General features: G+C 36.0%; 1 protein-coding gene across 2 annotated transcripts; it reads right to left on the bottom strand.

Moving 5' to 3' along the window:
- Positions 1-168: 168 nt before the first annotated feature.
- On the bottom strand, positions 169-22,238 carry LOC127645571 (vacuolar protein sorting-associated protein 4B). 2 transcript variants are annotated; one of them, XM_052129231.1, is made up of 13 exons: positions 22,137-22,238; positions 16,461-16,572; positions 16,250-16,350; positions 10,513-10,624; positions 8,638-8,785; positions 8,283-8,341; positions 8,065-8,184; positions 7,704-7,860; positions 6,314-6,462; positions 5,863-5,944; positions 5,318-5,537; positions 4,909-5,049; positions 169-2,238 (listed from the first exon to the last, which is right to left on the bottom strand). In XM_052129231.1, exons 1-13 carry the CDS (start codon positions 22,155-22,157, stop codon positions 2,137-2,139), a joined length of 1,524 nt encoding a protein of 507 aa, XP_051985191.1. In that variant the 5' UTR covers positions 22,158-22,238; the 3' UTR covers positions 169-2,136. The 2 variants fall into 2 exon arrangements, with proteins under 2 accessions (XP_051985191.1, XP_051985192.1); XM_052129232.1 differs by lacking the exons at positions 16,250-16,350; positions 16,461-16,572; positions 22,137-22,238 and adding an exon at positions 12,894-13,121 and having other exon boundaries at positions 171-2,238.
- Between the last annotated feature and the right edge of the window lie 395 nt (positions 22,239-22,633).

Below are 22,633 nucleotides of genomic sequence, written 5' to 3'. Positions count from 1 at the left end.
GCCACAAAATCTGGCGATTGAGATTAACTTGAATTGAACTCTGAACATTCCTTTAAGAAAAATAATTTCAAGGAACATATATGTTGAGCCCAAAACTTGACATTTCAAGTGATTTTTAATAAAGACAACTTGATTTTTCAAGTAATGACAATATTAAGGTTTTACAGTGAAACAAATGTTTTATTTTGAGAAAAAAAAAATGCTATTCATGCTCAGAATGCTATTCTGAGTAATTTAGCATAAACTTATGCTAAATAAGTTTATGCTATAAATGAATAATTAAACATTTTAGCAAATGTTTTCCATTTTTAATGTGTACATGATGAAGTCATCAGTATTAGACGTACAAATAATTCTAGGTCAAGTTCCTTTAATTTCAACCTTTATTTACATGTGAATAATAAAATGAATAAGCTCAACCAAATCCTGACCACTTTTAAACAGGAAACTGTATGTTAAACAAGATTCATCCTTAAAACATACTAAACATATCTATACTAAATTATGTTATTCTAATAGTACAATGTCTTATAGGTTTTTAAATGGCAAACCAAACACCCTATACATGCATAGAAGTTAACCACCATCTAAAATCGTGTAGGTCCCCCTCGTGCCGCCAAAACAGCACCAACACGATACTATTCTTCTCACCACAATTGTACAGAGCGGTTATGGTGCCAGATAGGCTGGTTTGAGTATTTCTATAACTGCTGATCTTCTCAGATTTTCACACAACAGTCGAAATGCCTTGTTGATGAGAGAGGTCAACAAAGAATGGCCAGACTGGTTTGAACTGACATACCGAAGTCTACGGTAACTCATATAACCACTCTGTACAATTGATGTGAGAAGAATATCATCTGATCAATATCAGAAGAATGCTATTCTGAGATGCGGGTTGGCGCTGTTTTAGCGGCACGAGAGGAACCTACACAATATTAGGCAGATGGTTTTAATTTTGTAGCTGATTGGTGTAGTTGTAAAGTTTTAAATGAAATGTGCAAATATCAACCAATCATTATAACCAGAAAGTTTAGGAATAACACAGCTATGTAGCAATTGATAAACATCAGTATCTAAGCATCTTTGTGTATGAAGGAAGAGACAGACAGTCAAAAGGAAAATGCAAAGAAGGCACATTGAGTGCTGAGCTTCAGCAAGTGAGCTGACAACAAAGTAAATATCTTTTGTCAAATATTGGCCTCTGAACACATAATGTAACAACGCACATTCCTCGGTTAACAAATATTAAAGCAATACACTAAAAATGACGATGTACGCAGAAACAAAAACATGTGTATTATACAAGTCCTCAGACCGTTAAATGGATACCCAGAGTGCAACTCCACATTTTACAGAGCTCAATGTTTCATCATATGCCAATGCACTGATTTGGAGAATGACTTTCTCAGTTGAGACACTCCAATCTATACATTTATGGGAAAAAAGAAATGAAACTCTGGAATGACAATAACTCCACCCATCAAAGATGTCTTTACAAAAATAAACAGGACCATTTTAATGGTTATTCTCCTAGCAAGCACATTGCATTTGCCCATAAACAAAGGAAATCAATGGTATTTTAAGCTAGGGTTGATAAGTCTTCATGTGTCAATGAGCTTAAAAGGTTAGTGAACCCAACAATGAAAATTATGTAATTTATTGAGTGAACTATTCCCTTTAAATATTGTGTGTATTGGGTTATTTGTGCCTTTGTAAACCAAAACTGATATAAATATTTCTCAGAATGCTCATTACAGTTGCTAAATGTTGCACAGGACTTCCATGTGTAAGATCTGTTGAGCTGTGTTTATCATAGTAAGACAGATATTTATAATGATTGAGCCAGCTGGAATGATTAATGATGAAAGAAACATGATGGTCTCAATCCTCAGCAGGTACTGAAGGCAACCTTGCAGGTAGAGCAGCTATTAACAGAAGAGGATAAGAGAAAAAGTTAGGCTAGAAGAGGGTTTGAAGAGATTTGTAGTGTTACACATTTCAGATTACATCTAGCCTTCAGCTGGAGCTCAGGGGGCTCGTCAGTCACAGGAAGTGAGGGTCGTGAGAAGGGCAAGAGTGAAGACATTATAATCACAATCTGTTTGATTTTGTTTTGGGGGAGACCGGATTGGATCAGCCCTCCTGTCCAAAGTCCTCAGTGAACTTTTTCAGCTTCTCCAGATCCTGCTCGTTCACGGTGGGCTTCGTGTTGGCGAGGGACCTGAGCATGTCCGGCTGCGGGTATGAGCAGAGCATAATAAGAATAGTGGTGCAACTTAAAATTGGCCCTAACCAACAATGACAGCAGAAAATTACACACAATGAGACATCAATCGGTTATCAGACTTTCCAACCACTTAAGTTATCGTTATCGGCAAAATCCAGTTGTGGTCAACCGATATGTTTTTTTTGTTTTTTTTAAGGCCGATATCCAGAGAGCAGGGTGGCAGTTAGACCGCTATAATGCCATTATATCACACAATTTAATATAGGAAATAACATATACATAAAATTGCTATATATAAAAAAAGGAATAAACTCTTATTTAGTACATTTATAGTATATATATATATATATATATATATATATATATATATATATATATATATAGAACGTATTTACTCAATTTATTTTTAACTTTAACCTCGTAAAACAAAATCTTTCAAAAAACTAGGACTGTGGTTTAAATGGAAGATAGCAGTTTCATCTTCTGTTCAGTCATCCAATTTTAGTAGTTTATTTGCACATAACGAAAGTCTTAATATATCAGAAACAAGGAAACAACAATGTACACAGTGGTCCAGCAACCATGGATTGCATGTACATGCACATTAGCAATCACATTTGCAGCCTGGGTAGCTCAGCAAGTATTGATGCTGACTACCACCGCTGACAGGTCCCCTAAGCAAACAAATTGGCCCAGTTGTTAGGGAGGGCAGAGTCACATGGAGTAACCCCCTCATGTTCGATATAATGTGGTTCGCTCTCAGTGGGGCGCGTGGTAAGTTGTGCGTGGATGCCGCGGAGAATAACGTGAGCCTCCACATGTGCTAGGTCTCAGCGGTAACGCGCTCAACAAGCCACGTAATAAGATGCGCAGACTGAAGGTCTCAGACGTGGAGATAACTGAGATTCGTCCTCCGCCACCTGGATTAAGGCGAGTCACTACACCACCACGAGGATTTAGAGCGCATTGGGAATTGGGCATTCCAAATTAAAAGCAATCGGATTTTCTCACAAAAGGAACAGAATCGCACCAAATTGCACACACAGTGAATGTGACATTTACACATAGCGCTTGTGAAGCACTTTTACTTTAAAGTTGCTCTCACGTGCTCATGCGGATCCAGCAAACAGTTTTCACGGCCCGGATCGCATGCTTGGTTTGTAATGGACTGACCATCATGTAACATTCGTAAGTCAGAAAAACTGAGTTTTGAGGCTCTATCCAGGCTGATAGACATTTCAGAGGAAGACAGTATACGAGCACACTAAAAGAAGAAAAAGCTGGATTTCATGACTAACATCTGTTGAAATGAGGTATTCACATATTTGCAGATGGTATATGATATTAGTTTTATTGATATTAGTAGGGATGCACGATACCTTGGCAGCCATATTGGACGTTAAATGTGTTTAATTTGTTTTATTGTTATCAGTCCAATAAGAAAATTAGGACAATAAAAAATTAAAGCCAATAAATTATGGCTGAATCCCTTCAAACCGTTTCAGGTACAAGCTATTCACCATGAGGGTTTTGACTGATGCCTTTCGCATGACGTGACACGTCAGCACACAGCAGATCATTCAGGATCGGAGTAAACACTCCATTTTCTTTATCAATGTGACGCATGCATTTTGCTTCTTTATTCTTTATGTATGTGAAGTCATGTTTGAGACTTGTTTGCATTCCTTATTGTGGTCTTTTGACTGATTTGAATTAAGTGTAATGCACTATATTTATAAAATTAGCTTACTCACCAAATGTAATATCAATTGCAGTGTCAATAGACATTTATTTTTAAATCATATATATATATATATATATATATGAATGTACATTTATTTATTTAACTGGTTCAAAGTAGGCTACATTTGGTAAATTAATATGGGAAAAAAAGATTTAGATGTTTCCTTGAAGTTTTTTAAAAGCAGTTATCCACTGTACAGATTATGTATTGGTCTCGGAGGAGCAATAATGGACATATTCCAATATGTGGGCATTTCAGACCGGGATGGGCTTTTTCAACTATACAATTAAAGTATGCAATCTCAGTGTAGTAATCAGTGGGCATTTCCAAACCAGGATGGGCATTTCTCAACTATACAATTAAAGTATGCAATCTCAATGTAGAAGGCAAATCGTGTAAAGCAGTTGAAAAACGGCCATCCCGGTTTGAAAACAGCCACTGATTGGGCCACATGTTTGATTTCTCTTAAGGTGCATGGAACGTGGCTTTTTGAGGTGAGCCTTTTGTTTTTGTAATCAGGCACACAAAATGTAGATTTATATAAGAATGTTGATTTATTTGCAAATATCAGTTATCATCCTTAGAAATATAATGAATTATCAGTATCGGACAGAATTCTCATATCAGAGCATTCCTAGATATTTGCATTTTTATCATTAGACAAAAGAGTTAAAAGTTACATGGAACTGTTGAGAAGAGAGAGCGAAAGTGAAAAAGGCGAGCACTTTAAACTTCATGAGCTCATACACGTCTGTCGTGGCTCTGATATGCGGACATTTTAAATGAGACTGTGTTGCACACCAGTCTATTATCGTAGTAACATGATGGCACATAACAAAATGAACTGTGATTGGTCATTTACATGTCACAGATCGGCCTCTGCAATACATCGGTCGACCACTAGATGACTTCAGAGAATTAAAAACATGCTGACCATGGAAACAACTGGTTCCAAAAGCTTCTCTCCAGGTACGTCCATCCATGTCATCTCTATGGCCTGTGGGTCGCCCGGAGAACAGGGGGTAAGGAGGTCGTCGGAAATAATATTTGGGTCATTCCTTGATGGTCCTCGTACCTGAAGGAAATATGAATAACGGCAGTGGTTAAAGCAGTAAGTAATTCCAGGGATTAATTCCAGTCGTTTTCTTTATCCAAGTTCATGTAAATATAAGATATATACTTATAATATACAGTACAGAACACCAATACAATTAATCTTTTTTGACACTTAAACCAGTCTGAACTGAAATGTATACATTTTTAAGCTTGAATTCTATTACCAAAACTTTTTTGGGCAACTTATTACTTCAAAACATTAACATTAAACACTTCGCAGGACTGACCCTTTTGAAGTGAGTGGCAGACTGGACCTTCCTGACAGGCTGCATAAGAGCGTCTCTGACAATAACGCTGATGTCAGCACCGGAATAACCGTTGGTCTTCTTTCCCAGAGTGATGAAGTCTGATTCTGTGAGACTGTTTGGTGTGCTGCCCAGATTTAGCTTAAACATGAACCCACGGGCGTGGTCCTCCGGCAGGGGGATGTAGATACGTTTCTCAAATCTAAACACAACAGAAGATGCTTCATGAATGTATAAACACATACACGCAAAGTGAGCACCTCTGGACCAATGTTAAATTAGTTTGTGAATGGTACATCTTGCCTAATATATTGACCCATGTGATTCATACTGAGAGTTGATAAACCTGTTCTAGCTGACCTGACTGAGGTGATGTAATTTAAACTGATGCCTCACACTGACTAAAGTTTAATGCAAGATTACTGATAAGGGGTCACAGACAGACTAATTTATCTTAAAATCTGTTACCTTTCAGACCTGCATTTGTTACAAACCTATAGGATTCCCTCACGGACATGAATCATTACCGTCTTCTGATGGCAGAATCCAATGTCCACGGGATGTTAGTGGCTCCCAACACCAGGATCCCTTCATTGTCATTACCAACACCTATAATGACATTAAATATGAGCCATTAATATTGTCTATTGTAAATTAAAGGCATAGTTCACCCAAAAATGAAAATGCCTTAAACTGTATGGGAACGTCATCATACAAATGAAAAGTCCAGCTCACATTTCACCATAAAAGTCAAAAGAAAAATTCTAATTCTTTAGGAAATATTTTTGGGAATAAAGAAAATTAAGCCTTTTCTAATTTTACTTTTTGATTAAAATGTGACATGTACATGTTCTAGACAGGTTTCATGAGATTCAGCCCTACATATTCATATATAATTGTATGATTGCGATTACATTAATGTACAACTTATTTTATATGATCAGTGATTGTCTTTAGAGGCTGGAGGATGTGTCTCACCTTGCATCTGGACCAGAAACTCTGTCTTGATTCGACGAGCCGCTTCACTTTCATTCTCACTTCTGGAGCCACACAGTGAATCAATCTCATCAATGAAGATAATAGAGGGCTTGTGTTCTCGAGCCAAAGTGAACAAGTTCTTAACCAGCCTAAGGAAATGAAAGAACCAGTTTACGAACCATCACATGGCAGAGTTTCTCACTAATGCCAATAGAACTCATATGCTAATTTGGCTAGGGAAGTGACAAGCAACCTTAACTAGTCAGAACTCTTAAAGGGATAGTTCACCCAAAAATTTACATTCTCTCATCTGGGATGGCATAAGGGTTAGTAAATTATGTGTATGATTCCTTTCTTCTGCAGAACACAGAGCAAAATATCTCAGCTTTGTAGGTCCATACAATTTTAGTGAATGGGTGCCAAATTTTGATGCTCCAAAAAGCAAATAAAGGCATCATAAATGTAATCTATAGGACTCCAGTGTTTTAATGCATATATTAAGAAGTGATATGATTGGTGTGGGTGAGAAACAGATCAATTTAAGTCCTTTTTTTTTTTTGCTCAATTCTTCTCCCTGCCCAGTAGGGGGCGATAGGCACGACAAATGTGAATCACCAAAAACACAAGAACAATGTGAAAGTTAAAGTGGAGATTGACTGAACAGGGAGGAGTATTTACAGTAAATAAGGACTTTTTCTCACTCACACATATCATATCACTAAAGACATTGATTTAACCACTTGCAGATTACTTTAATGCTAATTTATGTGATTTTGAGCTACAAAGGTCTGATCACCATTCACTTGAATCATATGGATCTACAGAGAAGAAAAATTCTAAAAATCTTACTTTGAGTTTAGTTCAGCAGATTAAATAAAGTCATCCACATCTGGGATGGCATGAGGGTGAGTAAATTACGAGAGTTTTTATTTTTGGGTGAACGATCCCTTTAAGGTCATTATTTTGACAGTTGACTATCTTAAAGCATTCCCATGATAATTAATAGTGAAGCTAATTTTAGAATTAAAAGTACCCTTACAAATTAGCATTTTACACATTGCTTAAAAAAGGTACTCATTCCACAGTAAGGGTTCAGGCTCATTTAGAATCTGACATTATAAATTAACTGACCGATTCAGTCCATGATTTGTTCACATAGTGGAAGACTCGTTGCACTGCATGTTCATATTGGCCGAGTCGACAAGGACAACGCAATAGCAACGCAACTACTTTCAAAAGTAAATTATTATAAAACACATTTAATATTTCATATGTCCAAGTTGACTGAGCAAAATTTCACTTTGGGCTGAAAAGGCACATGCATAGTCTGAAACATTCAGTATGGCCCCTACTGTAAACATGGCCCAGTCCTTACAACCCAAACACTCACTTTTCACTCTCTCCAAGCCACTTTGATACCAGGTCTGAGGAGGAAATGGAGAAAAAGGTGGAATTGTTGGCTTCTGTTGCTACCGCTTTGGCCAGGTATGATTTGCCAGTGCCGGGAGGCCCGAAGAGAAGAATGCCCCTCCACGGAGTCCTTTTACCTAATACACAAGAAAAATACAATCCTTAGTAAGCATTCCTGAGCTTCTTTGGATACACCCACAGCTATCAATCATCACTCTGAAAATGGTTCACATTGCAAACCAATGAAATAAACTGCAAGAAACATATTGGCAATAGCGAGCATCACATACAGTATGTGAAACTTTAGTTGATGATCTTGTTTACACTGGAAAGCCACTTGCCTGTAAAGAGATGTGGAAACTTAATTGGCAGAATGACAGCTTCTTTCAGGGCCTCTTTGGCCCCTTCTAACCCGGCTACATCATCCCATTTAATGTTCGGCTTCTCCATGACAATGGCTCCTGTGATCGAAGATCATCTATTAGTTCATAATAAGATGCACTCTGAAGGCTGAGACATTTAGAAGCAACTGTCTGAAAGGTGGAAGGGAATAACTAACCTGACAGCTGATTCTGAAATTTTTTTTTCTCAGGGTCTTCTCCTTCATCACTCTCATTTCTAAGCAAACGAAAATAAATTGTTAACAATGAAAATCACAAAAGAACAGCACGTGTGCATACATAAATGTATGCATACAGCATGTAGCCCTCGCCACAAACAAATACGTCATCAACACTAGTAGTTGTCCATTTTACATCATGCTAAAAATGTGAATCTAATTGGCAATGATTGCTGCTTTAAGCCATTTAGAGCAAATACATAGACAGAATATCGTCAAAAGGCTGAAAATTATTGATATATAATGTTTTAACAACATCATTCAGTCCTATTGACTACCATTTCACATCACCCACCCTTTATCATTGGACTGCGACTCCTTCACTGGCTTCGATGGTGCTTTCTCTTTCTTCTTCAAATACTCTTTCAGTTTCTCAGCCCGATCCAAATACTCAGCACATTTGGCTCGGATGCTTTGTTTGGCTTTTTCACCCTGTGCTTCATCTTGCAAGAAAAAAACAGAGTAAATTTATGATTAATTTCAGCATTCTGAAAGCAGCCACTGCTTATCTGCTGTGATTTATTTGGTTTAACATAGTGATGATAAAACACACATCTAACTCAAAATTAGAGGTAAACCGATAGTTTACTGATTTTTGATGAGTTTTACTGATTAATCTGTGCCGATAGCTGCTTTTTGGAACTATCGGTTACCGGAAAATTCTGTGGTAATAGTCGCAGATAGTTTTTTTCCTTTTTCTATTCCTCTGTGGCAAAGGTGCCTCAGTTTGTTCCTGGAAGGCAGCAGCACCTCATTTTTCTTGCTGAAGCACCCTCAGATCAACACCTGGTCATCTAATGGTTAGACGGAGACCTAAAGAGGCCTTCAAGCCACAGCGTCTCACACCCGCTATGAAATTTGGTGGAGGATCGGTGATGATCTGGAGGAGCTTCAGCAAGGCTAGAATCGGGCAGATTCGTCTTTGTGAAGGATGCATGAATCAAGCCACATACAAGGTTATCCTGGAAGAAAACTTGCTTCCTTCTGCTCTGAAAATGTTCCCCAAATCTGAGAATTGTATTTTTTCCAGCAGGACAATGCTCCATGCCACACAACCAGGTCAATAAAGGTGTGGATGGAGGATCACCAGATCAAGACCCTGTCATGGCCAGCCCAATCTCCAGACCTGAACCCAACTGAAAACTACTGCCAAGACGCATGAAACCTGGGATTGGAAATCAGGGATAATCCACTAAATATTTTAATAAGCTAAAACATTCATATTAATTTTTAAACAACACAATACTAATATGTTTTATTTGCATTGTTTGAAGTTTGTATACAATGCATCTTTTTTGTTATTTGACCAGTTGTCATTTTCTGCACATAAATGCTCTAAATGGCAATATTTGTATTTAGAATTTGGGAGAAATGTTTTCAGTACTTTATAGAATAAAACAAAAATTAAAATTTTACACAAACAAATATCTATAAATAGTCAATCCAGAGAAACTGATCATTTTCAGAGCCGTATATATACACAAACATATACACTCATCTGATGAATATCTAGGCTATAAAAAGCTTAATTTGGTTAATACTTATTTTAGAACATTGTAATGTACCCATGTCTCTGTTATTTCAAGTCTCTTGTGTGTTTAGGGCTTGTTTATAGTCCCTTTAAATCCCATGTTAAGCACCAAATCTTAATCTTTATGATATTGGGATTTTGGTTGAACAATGAACTGCATATTCATTTTAACTCTTGTAGCCCCTCTGTGTCTATGCCCATCTTGAAAGAATAAGACTTTTTATTTTATTTTATTCTATTAATAGATTTGGTGCAGTGGTGGCTCAGTGGTTGAGGCTCAGGGTTACTGACCAGAAGGTCAGGGGTTCAAGCCCCAGCACCACCAAGATGCCACCATTGTGTCCTTGAGCAAGGCACTTAACTCCAGGTTGCTCCGGGGGGATTGTCCCTGTAATAAGTGCACTGTAATTCACTTTGGATAAAAGCGTCTGCCAAATGCATAAATGTACATTTAAAAAACTATCGGCTGATTAATTGGTTATCAGCCTTTTCCACCACCTTAGTTATCAGTATCGGCAAAACCCACTATCTGTCGACCACTACTCATGAAAAATATATATGAACATTTAGCAGGAATACGAGGAAGGTACAAGCCTTGATGGACAGATGTAGACAGAGAGATTTCTGCTGCATACTCACATTTCACAACATGCAAAAAGTACTGAACAGCATGCTGGTACAGACGCAAGGCCTCTTCATAGTTTTCGGCCTTATCCTCCTGAGATGCCTTACTAGCTAGATCTATAGCTTTCTGTGGGTGAAATCACAGTATTATTTCAGAGTGGTTTTCAGAAAAAGCAAGCACAATAGAAACTATTGGTAAATGTTTAGCTATTGGCTTTATAACACAATGTATTGCCGGTGTAATGGATCAACTGGGGATCATGTTAACTGGGGATTTGCAATAATTTTACTTGGATATTCACTTTGAACGAATCTTCTGAAAATGCAAGGAGCCAAGAAAAGGCGTTTCACATATAATTATTTTTTTGGTATCATTATTAACCCGCTTTGTATGATCAATGTCTGTTCCAATGAATCTGACACAGTTTAAGAGTGATTTTAACATGGTTTCACTGGATAACATAGTTGCCCATGTTAACGTGGTACATTGGTTTGAATGAGAACTGGCAATTACATTTGTCAGAGCAGTAAATCGCATGTGGATGTCTTTTATTTGCAACACTAAAGCATTATAGGCTTATATGTGTCAACAATAGGCCAATACTCTTAAATTACTTTTATTTATATATATAAAAATCTTGATAAATTAGATAAAGCAATTGTTACTGTTACCGGGCACAATAATTTTTATCAATTTAGAAATTTCACGCTGGATCATAATTTCTGTTTTCTAGTAAGAACTTTGATATTAGGGCAAACATCGTGTTCTTGATAATAATATTTTGTATTGTTTTCCTGTAGAAATATCTACAAATCCTTAAATCAAGATTAAGGATTAGATTTAAAAACCTAAATAACTTATGCAGGGTTGTTTCTAAAACGAGATCAGAGAATGTATTTTTAACATGTGTATTCTGTCTTACTGTACTGGCAAAGTTTTTATAAAGAAAACAAGTGAAAAAATCTACCAGTGTTGAAGAAGTAATCCAAAGTATTTAGATTACATTACTGACCTTGAGTAATCTGATGGAATATGTCCCCCCCCCCTGCCCCCCCACTCGAAAACCATTTTGGGCATGAACAACCAACACCCTACCCCCAACAACTTTTGGGCTGGAAAACGAAACCCTGAAAACAACAATTGGAGGGGGAACCTTGGAGATAATTGGTCCCAGGGCCTTTGCAATTCATAATCCGTCCCTGCTCCCAACCCTGGTCGTAAGTTTGACTACCCATGACATTGCCAAATTAAGATATTTCAGAACAGTGCAATATTTTTTGGTGGATAGCAAGTACAAAGGCAAAATTGACCAATGAGTAAGATTAAATGGTACTCTGAGAAAGTTCTTCAGAAACATCATGATTTTGTTTGTTAGGCAGAGTCCTGAGTAATCTTGAATAATACTGAAAGTATATTATTGACTCATAACAGCATATTATGCTTTAGTGTTGCAAATAAAAGACTTCCACATGCGATGTACTGCTCTGAATGGGAACTGGCGATTATTGTTAATCTGCCAACCATGTTACCCAGTGAAACCATTATAAAAATCGCTCTTAAACTGTAAAATTCACTGAACATACATCGATGAAAAAAAAAAATCGTTTAATAGTGATACCAATTTTTTTTATCACGTGCAAAACGTGTTTTCTTGCCTTCTTGACAATTCACATTGAATTGATCTGCAGAAAAGGCAAGTTAAATTATTCCCGTGCACCATAACACAGGTTCATCCGAACTTTGATTGTATTAATGGTCATAACATTGATCATTAAAGGGAAATGTTGTCATATATTCGTGTATGAGAGGAAACAGACACTTTACCAGACACATTCAGGCAGTTTTTTTGAGAAACAGAAAAAACTTTCCAAAACAAACTAAAACAGCCTTTGTCTATATACCGAGCAAGCGTGACACAAGCATTGAAATGACAAAATTACAATATAAACACCTGTCAAACTGAATACAGAACTATAACAGTGACCGATGTATTATGCCCATTTATCAGAAAAATATATTGATCGTAAATGTTCGAATCAAATTGCCCCTCTTCAATTCAACAAATTTGAAGATAATTTTTAACCGTGACTAATTGAGACTTCATTGGAATAATAAGGGAAATATTTAAATGCTAGGTGTTATACAGCTGTATTCATGAGCACAAAACACAAAAGAGCTGATCGTCAAACACACCAAAGTTAACTCATCTGATCTTAATCTGCTAACGTCATTGACTTACTTTAAACACGCAAAAACGTTCAGTTGCATTTAAATCTCAAATGCCAATAAAAAGGGCCAATAAAGCATTTAATAACGCAAATACTTGTGTCTATTTTAATGAAACCATTGATGTTAATGTTGTTGCTGTCTGTTTGGCTTTTGTTAGTTAACTTACCTGTAAGTTGTTGTTGTTGTTGTTGGCAGCCATATGGGCTGGAAAAATACATAAAACACGACGTTTTTGGAGAATATGAAGACAGTGTTGCGTTAGCAAACGGTCACAAAACGCTCTTTACATATAAACAACGGGAAACGGTAAACTTCTGTAATATCTGTAATAATTTTAAAGATCGTTGGACAACACAGGAAACAATAACTTCCGCATTAAAAATGTCGAATGTCACTTCCGCCTTGACGCTCACGTGTTGCAAAAATGTCGTGACGTCACACGCGAACGATACACCCATTTGGCGCGCCCTGAAAAATACCTGAGGGCTTCAACAAAAAGGAATAAAGACGTCAGTCCTTACCTAATGGGTGTTGTTGTCGCAATACATAATGAAAAAAAGATTAGTGTATGTAATAAGCGAGACTCTCTGTCTTTTTGCCACCAAACATCAGGATACATAACAGGATATAGTCTTTCTATCCAGTGGCTACAATTTCAAGTCCCCAGCATAACAGTCTTACTATTACTCTTATCTTTCTATGTAGCAGCTACAATGTCATGTCCCCATCAAAACAGTCTTACTACTACTCTTATCTTTCTATGTAGTAGCTACAATTTCAAGTCCCCCAGCATAACAGTCTTACTATTACTCATATCTGTCTAAGCAGTAGCTACAAAAGCGGAGCTAGATGTTTTTACTCCATTGGACGTTTCTCAAGGTAGGTTTATTTTTCAAGTCAATTTCTGTATTACCACATATCTTACAGTATTGGCAACAAATAATGTAAGAAATACAGTTAACTGAACGCACCATTAGTGACAAGCCCCAAATAGCTGTGCATGTTGTCACTATTAGGGTAGTAACTTGTCACCAGTCCTGCAAGGTTTCATATGAGCATTTGGGGAGACCCCGTCATTTCACCACAACCAAAACAAAATAGAATTAAATAACTTATTTGTAGGCTTTTCAGCTAAATGCAAATATTAAAGCAGTCATAAAACACAAAATGACTAATGAAGCAAAAAAAAAAAATGAAATGAAAAATGAAAGAAATGTGACAACTTGCCCCGATCTGGTTGAACTGTTCACAACCTGAGAACAGTTCAATGATTTCATTATAATGAATTCATTATAATTATACAAATTATAAAAAATTCACACAAAAAATATTCTAATTTAAGAGAGTTCTGAACAAGATGTTTGTTTGAATCTAACATACAAAACCACTGCTAGAGAAAGCACTGCAAGTTAAAGACATCAGTAACAACATTATGGGGCATGTGGGGAAACTAATTTGGATGAAGTTTTACAAGTTATCTACAGCTACATAGTTTACAGCTACATGGTTGGCCAATCTCTTACTTTAGTGTTACAGATACCAAAACTCTGATGTCATCAGTTAGATGAATGAGCTATAAACAATAGTCATTATTGTCACAGTAAACTATTGGCAGTCACAGAATGCACATAGCAACATTGCATGCAAGGACTAAGACAAAGATCAAACTAGAATTTCTAATGTCTAATGCAGCAAAAATGTATCGAATTGGGCACCAGCCACAGCCACCACTGTTGCTGGTTGCCAAAAGAGTTAGTTTCATACCTCAGTTAAAGATTAACCTGTATTTCTGTATAGAGATTATTTCTGTATCATGGCCTCTGTATAGTGATGGATAAAGAATCGTGACGTTGTCCTAGTCGAAGTGTTGGATGAGGGATGGCAACGTTTTCTTTAAGGCAAAGCCAAGCCAATACTTGCAATATTTTGAGTCCTGTTGAATTGTACTCTAATGGTATGCTATGCTGCATAACCCATTTTTTGCACCACTGGATAATACAGTGGCATACTATTATCCCTCTGATTGGAATGAAGGTGGGTTTTCAGGGAGCCAGAGACCTTGCTTGAATGCAGATTCCCAGTCACTGTTCAAATCTTATGCTGCTTTCAGATCTGGCAATGGACCAGTCCCAGAACCAACTTTTTGGCATCAAAAAAGAGTCTGAAAATAAACTTTCACTTATACACCCTGTGCATGTTGAAGGCCATCGCTGGCAGTGGAACAATCGCCTCGACTGCGTTCCAGACTCTTTTTGGTCATTTTTAGGCATCCGACAGAACATCAGATGTCCAGAGACTTGATGTAACCACAGTAATAGCAAAACAGCTGAATCTCAAACAGAATCCACAGCCATGAGCTCAAAGAATGTGTTCCCCAAACACTGTTGTCCCACTTCAAATTGCTTTTGTGGCTCACTGACCAGCACATTGCATTTAGGCCATGTTTACACCTGTGTTTTGAAAATGGGACAACACTAAATACAGGTGTTAATAGGACAGACTGATCTCATAGTGAAATCGGAAACAGTAGGTTGACATTTCTTTAGCCAAAATCGGTCTGTGCTTTCAGAAATTTGAAACACTGCCCACAGTGGCCAAAGAAGTGTGTGTTGTTGCACATATGGGCAAGTGTGTGATCCATCCAACCTTCGAATCCTGATTGTCACAGATTATGTGAATTCGAATACTTCCTGGTTTCATCATGGGATCTGAATCCGGGATTCCCACGCTGCTGAAGCAATGCACTTCTGGTCACACCACAGGGGAAGGTAAACACACTGGAGCACAAAAAGGTCTGATAGGAGTTCCGGAACTCTTGGAATCATCTTCCTGTGTGATCATGTTTAATAGGATACAAAACCTTTTGAGATTTTTTCACTTGAACCACATTCAGAGGAGGTTGAAAAGGCATGTGGCCACATTGAGTTTGTAGTATAAATTACTCTCAAGGGTTTGAATGCGTTTGAACAACAGCGAAGGACCGCCTACTCACCTGTCAATCAACCACTAAGATAAAACAAGAGTTTTAAACTTTGCCGGTTACTGGTTGAAGAAGTACAATTAATACATGCACTCCAGTAAGAATAGACTGAAATGAGAACAAAAGAGAAGGCCCAAGCAATTCACAACCTCATTGAAAGGATAAAAGTTAACTCAAGTTATCAAATTATATGAATACAGTTATAATATAATTAAATCATAACGGGATTCATCTAGTTTGATAAGATCTAGTTTTGTTTTATGTCGTTTATGTAAATGATGAAGATATTATCCCCCTGACATTAACGGTTACTGGTTAGAGACCAGCAGGTTTATGGGTAATTGTGGAGCAAGTTTTTCCAAGCCAGATCCATCTTATCTTTGGTGAAAACAATCAGAACAGGGACAGATTGGTTTCCGAAACCATGACAATGGAAAAGGAGTATAATCACGTCATGGCTCTCTGCCATTCAATCCATTACACTCCATGTTGCTTGGACATATTCATAAACATACAGTAAAAAATGTATTATTAATAATAACCTCTTTTTTATCAAGGTAGTCTTGGAGCTCTTCTGCTCTGTCAAGATACTGCTTACACGTATCTCTGATCTTCTGATTGCCCTCTTTACCCTGTGGTTCACCTGCATGCATGGAAACAAAGGATTAAAATGACCAATACATTTTTAAGCAGACTTTGAACAGACCAATGGAAATGATTATAAACAGGTTAGACCTGTATTTATGAACTCACGTTTTATTATATGTAGAAAATATTTCACTGCATGTTGATAAGATTTAATAGCCTCCTCATAATTTCCAGCCTGATCCTCCTGTGAAGCTTTGTTAGCTACAGCTATAGCTTTCTGTGAAATTAAGCATTTTCATATGTGCATATATTAACTGGAGTCTCAATATACTCATTCACATCTCCTACGGATTCAAGTCCTTGGAGACATGAAGACCTGAAGCTACATTGTTTAAGTAGCATTGGTTCACACTTTTGAATCATATCATAATTTTTAAACAATACTAAATTATATTTAATATTTACATATGTAATAACGTTATTGATTATGCAACTTTGTTATGCCTTCAGTCAATTTAGAGTATTGTTAAGTAGTACAACAAAAAAAACAACACCTGACTACAGCACATATTCTGATTTATTTAATTATTTTTGGGGAAAGTCTCAAAGAGATCATAATGAGTTCAGATTATCATGAGTCTGATAGAGATTCAGATTATCATGAGTCTGATAGAGATTCAGATTATCATGAGTCTGATAGAGATTCAGATTATCATGAGTCTGATAGAGATTCAGATTATCATGAGTCTGATAGAGATTCAGATTATCATGAGTCTGATAGAGATTCAGATTATCATGAGTCTGATAGAGATTCAGATTATCATGAGTCTGATAGAGATTCAGATTATCATGAGTCTGATAGAGATTCAGATTATCATGAGTCTAATAGAGATTCAGATTATCATGAGTCTAATAGAGATTCAGTTTATCATGAGTCTGATAGAGATTCAGATTATCATGAGTCTGATAGAGATTCAGATTATCATGAGTCTGATAGAGATTCAGTTTATCATGAGTCTGATATAGATTCAGATTATCATGAGTCTGATATAGATTCAGTTTATCATGAGTCTAATAGAGATTCAGTTTATCATGAGTCTAATAGAGATTCAGTTTATCATGAGTCTGATAGAGATTCAGATTATCATGAGTCTGATAGAGATTCAGATTATCTGAAGTCTGATAGAGATTCAGATTATCATGAGTCTGATATAGATTCAGTTTATCATGAGTCTAATAGAGATTCAGTTTATCATGAGTCTAATAGAGATTCAGTTTATCATGAGTCTGATAGAGATTCAGATTATCATGAGTCTGATAGAGATTCAGATTATCTGAAGTCTGATAGAGATTCAGATTATCATGAGTCTGATAAAGATTCAGATTATCATGAGTCTTATAAAGATTCAGATTATCATGAGTCTGATAGAGATTCAGTTTATCATGAGTCTGATAGAGATTTAGTTTATCATGAGTCTTATAAAGATTCAGTTTATCATGAGTCTTATAAAGATTCAGATTATCATGAGTCTAATAGAGATTCAGTTTATCATGAGTCTGATAGAGATTCAGATTATCATGAGTCTGATAGAGATTCAGATTATCATGAGTCTGATAGAGATTCAGTTTATCATGAGTCTGATAGAGATTCAGATTATCATGAGTCTGATAGAGATTCAGTTTATCATGAGTCTGATAGAGATTCAGATTATCATGAGTCTGATAGAGATTCAGATTATCATGAGTCTGATAGAGATTCAGATTATCATGAGTCTGATAGAGATTCAGATTATCATGAGTCTGATAGAGATTCAGTTTATCATGAGTCTGATAGAGATTCAGATTATCATGAGTCTTATAAAGATTCAGATTATCATGAGTCTGATAGAGATTCAGTTTATCATGAGTCTGATAGAGATTCAGATTATCATGAGTCTTATAAAGATTCAGATTATCATGAGTCTGATAGAGATTCAGATTATCATGAGTCTGATAGAGATTCAGATTATCATGAGTCTGATAGAGATTCAGATTATCATGAGTCTGATAGAGATTCAGATTATCATGAGTCTAATAGAGATTCAGATTATCATGAGTCTGACAGAGATTCAGATTATCATGAGTCTGACAGAGATTCAGATTATCATGAGTCTGACAGAGATTCAGATTATCATGAGTCTGACAGAGATTCAGATTATCATGAGTCTGATAGAGATTCAGATTATCGTGAGTCTGACAGAGATTCAGATTATCATGAGTCTGACAGAGATTCAGATTATCGTGAGTCTGATAGAGATTCAGATTATCATGAGTCTGACAGAGATTCAGATTATCATGAGTCTGACAGAGATTCAGATTATCATGAGTCTGATAGAGATTCAGATTATCATGAGTCTGATAGAGATTCAGATTATCATGAGTCTGATAGAGATTCAGTTTATCATGAGTCTGATAGAGATTCAGTTTATCATGAGTCTGATAGAGATTCAGTTTATCATGAGTCTGATAGAGATTCAGTTTATCATGAGTCTGATAGAGATTCAGATTATCATGAGTCTGATATAGATTCAGATTATCATGAGTCTGATAGAGATTCAGTTTATCATGAGTCTGATAGAGATTCAGATTATCATGAGTCTGATAGAGATTCAGATTATCATGAGTCTAATAGAGATTCAGTTTATCATGAGTCTTATAGAGATTCAGTTTATCATGAGTCTGATAGAGATTCAGTTTATCATGAGTCTGATAGAGATTCAGTTTATCATGAGTCTGATAGAGATTCAGATTATCATGAGTCAGATAGAGATTCAGATTATCATGAGTCTAATAGAGATTCAGTTTATCATGAGTCTAATAGAGATTCAGTTTATCATGAGTCTGATAGAGATTCAGATTATCATGAGTCTGATAGAGATTCAGATTATCTGAAGTCTGATAGAGATTCAGATTATCATGAGTCTGATAAAGATTCAGATTATCATGAGTCTTATAAAGATTCAGATTATCATGAGTCTGATAGAGATTTAGTTTATCATGAGTCTTATAAAGATTCAGTTTATCATGAGTCTTATAAAGATTCAGATTATCATGAGTCTGATAGAGATTCAGTTTATCATGAGTCTTATAAAGATTCAGATTATCATGAGTCTGATATAGATTCAGATTATCATGAGTCTGATATAGATTCCGTTTATCATGAGTCTGATAGAGATTCAGATTATCATGAGTCTAATAGAGATTCAGTTTATCATGAGTCTAATAGAGATTCAGTTTATCATGAGTCTGATAGAGATTCAGATTATCATGAGTCTAATAGAGATTCAGTTTATCATGAGTCTGATAGAGATTCAGATTATCATGAGTCTGATAGAGATTCAGTTTATCATGAGTCTGATAGAGATTCAGATTATCATGAGTCTGATAGAGATTCAGATTATCATGAGTCTTATAAAGATTCAGATTATCATGAGTCTGATAGAGATTTAGTTTATCATGAGTCTGATAGAGATTCAGATTATCATGAGTCTTATAAAGATTCAGATTATCATGAGTCTGATAAAGATTCAGATTATCATGAGTCTGATAGAGATTCAGATTATCATGAGTCTGATAGAGATTCAGTTTATCATGAGTCTGATATAGATTCAGATTATCATGAGTCTGATAGAGATTCAGATTATCATGAGTCTGATAGAGATTCAGTTTATCATGAGTCTGATAGAGATTCAGATTATCATGAGTCTGATAGAGATTCAGATTATCATGAGTCTGATATAGATTCAGATTATCATGAGTCTGATAGAGATTCAGATTATCATGAGTCTGATAGAGATTCAGATTATCATGAGTCTGATAGAGATTCAGATTATCATGAGTCTGATAGAGATTCAGTTTATCATGAGTCTGATAGAGATTCAGATTATCATGAGTCTGATAGAGATTCAGATTATCATGAGTCTGATAGAGATTCAGATTATCATGAGTCTAATAGAGATTCAGATTATCATAAGTCTAATAGAGATTCAGATTATCATGAGTCTGATAGAGATTCAGATTATCATGAGTCTAATAGAGATTCAGATTATCATGAGTCTGATAGAGATTCAGATTATCATGAGTCTGATAGAGATTCAGATTATCATGAGTCTGATAGAGATTCAGATTATCATGAGTCTGATAGAGATTCAGATTATCATGAGTCTGATAGAGATTCAGTTTATCATGAGTCTGATAGAGATTCAGATTATCATGAGTCTCATAGAGATTCAGATTATCATGAGTCTGATAGAGATTCAGATTATCATGAGTCTGATAGAGATTCAGATTATCATGAGTCTAATAGAGATTCAGATTATCATGAGTCTAATAGAGATTCAGATTATCATGAGTCTGATAGAGATTCAGATTATCATGAGTCTGATAGAGATTCAGATTATCATGAGTCTGATAGAGATTCAGTTTATCATGAGTCTGATAGAGATTCAGATTATCATGAGTCTGATAGAGATTCAGATTATCATGAGTCTGACAGAGATTCAGTTTATCATGAGTCTGATAGAGATTCAGATTATCATGAGTCTGATAAAGATTCAGATTATCATGAGTCTGATAGAGATTCAGATTATCATGAGTCTGATAGAGATTCAGTTTATCATGAGTCTGATAGAGATTCAGTTTATCAGACTATCATGAGTCTGATAAAGATTCAGATTATCATGAGTCTGATAGAGATTCAGTTTATCATGAGTCTAATAGAGATTCAGTTTATCATGAGTCTGATAAAGATTCAGTTTATCATGAGTCTGATAAAGATTCAGATTATCATGAGTCTGATAGAGATTCAGATTATCATGAGTCTGATAGAGATTCAGATTATCATGAGTCTGATAGAGATTCAGATTATCATGAGTCTGATAGAGATTCAGATTATCATGAGTCTGATAGAGATTCAGATTATCATGAGTCTAATAGAGATTCAGTTTATCATGAGTCTGATAGAGATTCAGATTATCATGAGTCTGATAGAGATTCAGATTATCATGAGTCTGACAGAGATTCAGTTTATCATGAGTCTGACAGAGATTCAGTTTATCATGAGTCTGACAGAGATTCAGATTATCATGAGTCTGATAGAGATTCAGATTATCATGAGTCTGATAGAGATTCAGATTATCATGAGTCTGATAGAGATTCAGATTATCATGAGTCTAATAGAGATTCAGTTTATCATGAGTCTGATAAGAGATTCAGATTATCATGAGTCTGATAGAGATTCAGATTATCATGAGTCTGACAGAGATTCAGTTTATCATGAGTCTGACAGAGATTCAGTTTATCATGAGTCTGACAGAGATTCAGATTATCATAAATCTGATTATCATGAGTCTAATTATCATGAGTCAGATTATCATGAGTCTGATAGAGATATGGGGGGGGGAGAGAAACGACACACTATTGACATTGTTGCTGAACTGATACTTCCTATAGAAATGTTGAATGTCCGGGATTAACTGTGTCTATAAACACAGCTAATTAAACCCACAGACAGCATTTTTGCGCCTTCCGGGTCAAAAATGCATGACAGCTCACATGCATTTGAGACACAGCAGTGAGAAATTTGTACTTCAGGATTGTTAAAACACAACTCATTTGGAAATAATGACAACGACGGTCCAGCGTTACTCAATAAATGAATGTGAAATATAAGTACAATAAGTAAAGTAAGTGATTTTGTGGACAACGTAAAACAGATTTACTTCGAAATCGGATCCGCTAATAAATTATACAAATAACGATAGCCTACTTTGTCTGAATACATGTTATCATAACGTTCTTTACCTGTAAATTAGTAGGCTCCATGTCGCGCTGATTTGTGGATCACTTCTCAGGGAGTTTCTATGACTGTTTGTTTGTCTGTTTGTAACACCCACTCGACTCAGAGATGAAGCCTGATAATCAACGACTGAAGGAAAATCCGAGAAACAGCGCCTCCTCATTCTCAGCCTGAGGAAAATCTTTCTCAAATACTTAAATGTTTGTTATAATATAATATAATATCATATAATAACAAAAATGGCTAATTGTCCAAAACATTTTCTTTAAATATTTTTAAAGCAAATATCCTTTCGTATTTCTTTTGATTTTGGGGGGAAATATGACCTGAACAAGTTCAGACAGTGGTACCACTCATCAGTAGAATATCTTCACTGGCTCAGCAGAATATACCTAGACTATGGGTCTGTTCCAGAACTTATGGCACTTTTCCACCGCACGTTATGGTTCGACTCGACTCTACTCACTTTACTTTTCTGAGCTTGCTTTTCCACTGTTGTCCT

This window comes from Xyrauchen texanus, chromosome 6, assembly GCF_025860055.1.
Source record: "Xyrauchen texanus isolate HMW12.3.18 chromosome 6, RBS_HiC_50CHRs, whole genome shotgun sequence".
Taxonomy (NCBI): Eukaryota; Metazoa; Chordata; class Actinopteri; order Cypriniformes; family Catostomidae; genus Xyrauchen; species Xyrauchen texanus.
Note: the sequence above shows the minus strand (reverse complement) of the source record. Positions and strands in the feature narration are given on the sequence as shown.

Coding starts and splice junctions, on each gene's coding strand:
- LOC127645571 (XM_052129231.1), bottom strand. CDS start 22,157: ATGGAGCCTACTAATTTACAG. Junction 7,861..8,064: donor GTTTCCACATCTCTTTACAG/GCAAGTGGCTTT, acceptor CTTGTGTATTAG/GTAAAAGGACTCCGTGGAGG. Junction 2,239..4,908: donor TGGAACCAGTTGTTTCCATG/GTCAGCATGTTT, acceptor TCATACCCGCAG/CCGGACATGCTCAGGTCCCT.